This window comes from Penaeus chinensis, chromosome 9 (assembly GCF_019202785.1).
Source record: "Penaeus chinensis breed Huanghai No. 1 chromosome 9, ASM1920278v2, whole genome shotgun sequence".
Taxonomy (NCBI): domain Eukaryota; kingdom Metazoa; phylum Arthropoda; class Malacostraca; order Decapoda; family Penaeidae; genus Penaeus; species Penaeus chinensis.
In genome coordinates this window covers 4056849-4058700 of record NC_061827.1, presented here as the reverse complement: position 1 = coordinate 4058700, position 1852 = coordinate 4056849, and the positions used below count along the sequence as shown (strand labels likewise).

At 31.4% G+C, this 1852-nt stretch overlaps 1 protein-coding gene across 1 annotated transcript; it reads right to left on the bottom strand.

Annotated features, from left to right (window-relative positions):
• Positions 1-654: 654 nt before the first annotated feature.
• On the bottom strand, positions 655-1388 carry LOC125029249. The gene is made up of 2 exons (XM_047619142.1): positions 1313-1388; positions 655-1135 (listed from the first exon to the last, which is right to left on the bottom strand). Exons 1-2 carry the CDS (start codon positions 1364-1366, stop codon positions 761-763), a joined length of 429 nt encoding a protein of 142 aa, XP_047475098.1. The 5' UTR covers positions 1367-1388; the 3' UTR covers positions 655-760.
• Positions 1389-1852: the final 464 nt, after the last annotated feature.

The window sequence follows — 1852 nt, the reverse complement described above, 5'->3', positions numbered from 1 at the left end:
AGATACAAACACACACACACACACATGTATGTGTATATACATATATATATATTTATATATATATATATATATATATATATATATATATATATTACTTATATATATATATGTATATAAGTATATAAATATATATATATATATATATATATATATATATCATATACATATATATATTATACATATATATATATATATATATATATATATATATATATATATGTTTATATATGTTTATACATATATATATACACATATATCTATATATGTATATATATACTAAACATTTATGTATATATATATATAAAATATTTGTATATGTATATGGTATATATGTATATGTATATATATATATATATATATATAAATATGTATATATATACTAAACATTTATATATATATATATATATATATATATATATGTATATATATACTAAACATTTATATATATATATATATATATATATATATATATTTGTATATGTATATGATATATATGTATATATATGCATATAATATATATTTATGTATGTATGTATCTATGTATATATATACACATATACATACAAAAGCAAGAACATGTAGTCATACATTACTAACTTACTTTTAGAGAAACAAATGTTTCTAATTCATTGTTTTTGTCATAAGAAAACAGAATTATTACTACAGGCTTTTATTTAGAATTGAAAATCTTACAACTAATAGATCATTTCGGTTCGAATGTTCGTTTTTGCCAGCAATAATCAAAGGCATAAGAATAGCCTTAGTAGCGATGGTAGTAGCTTGGGTAGTGTACCTGGTGCTGACGCTGATAAGAGTATCCGTAGCCCGGATGGCGGACGTGGGTCTCGTAGCCGGACACACGAGCTGGCGTTCTAACGTAGGGGCTGTATGGAACGTATCCTGGGTCAGCCTCACGCTTTCCCCGGTAGACGGTGGGGCCAACGTAGGAAGTACCTCCATAAGGGTGTCGTGCTACACCTGAGACACGGTAGGACTGACGGAGACCGTGACCATACGGACTATAGGTTGCAGGATAGTAGGATGGTCTGTAGAGGGGGGTCTGATATCCGTAGCCTGAAGGTTCCGCTTCTCGTTTCTGCTCTGCTGCCACAACGGCAACCAACAGTAGTACGATCTGGTCGAGTGAAATGCATTAATTAATTAGTTAGATTGGATGAGAAATATTACAGCAACTATAAAGAATTGAAATATACAGTGGATATATATAAAGTGCATTTGGGGCAGGCAGTCTGAGTTTTATTTTATCAATATTCCTTCCAGAATGCAGTAAAATGATAGGAATTTTGCTTACCCAGATCTTCATGGCTTTAGAATACTTCAGCTCTTCCGTAACTTCTGGACGCATTCCATTGCTTTTATACACAGCTGCCAGGTAAGCCCCGCCCCTTGTCCACTTCCATAGCCCTCCCAAGACAAATTAACTCTAACCTTGACAAAATTACACGTGGCCATTAATGTTTCATTCATTCAGAAACTCGGCCCCATGCTTTGACAGCTCTTCCGCTTCCCACTGAACTACTGATTGCGAAGTCAAGTAAAAGGTGAAGCAATAATGCTCCGTATTCAGATTTAGTTCTACAATAGGTGGTCTGTGCTTATTCTCTTCATCTTTTATTGTTACGATAACAAGGGAGGAAGAAAAATACAAAGTGAGGGTAACATTCGCTTTCATATATATATATATATATATATATATATATATATATATATATATATATATATATATAAGTATGTATGTATATATGTATATATGTACACATACACACACACACACACACACACACACACACACACACACACACACACACACACACACACACACACACGCACA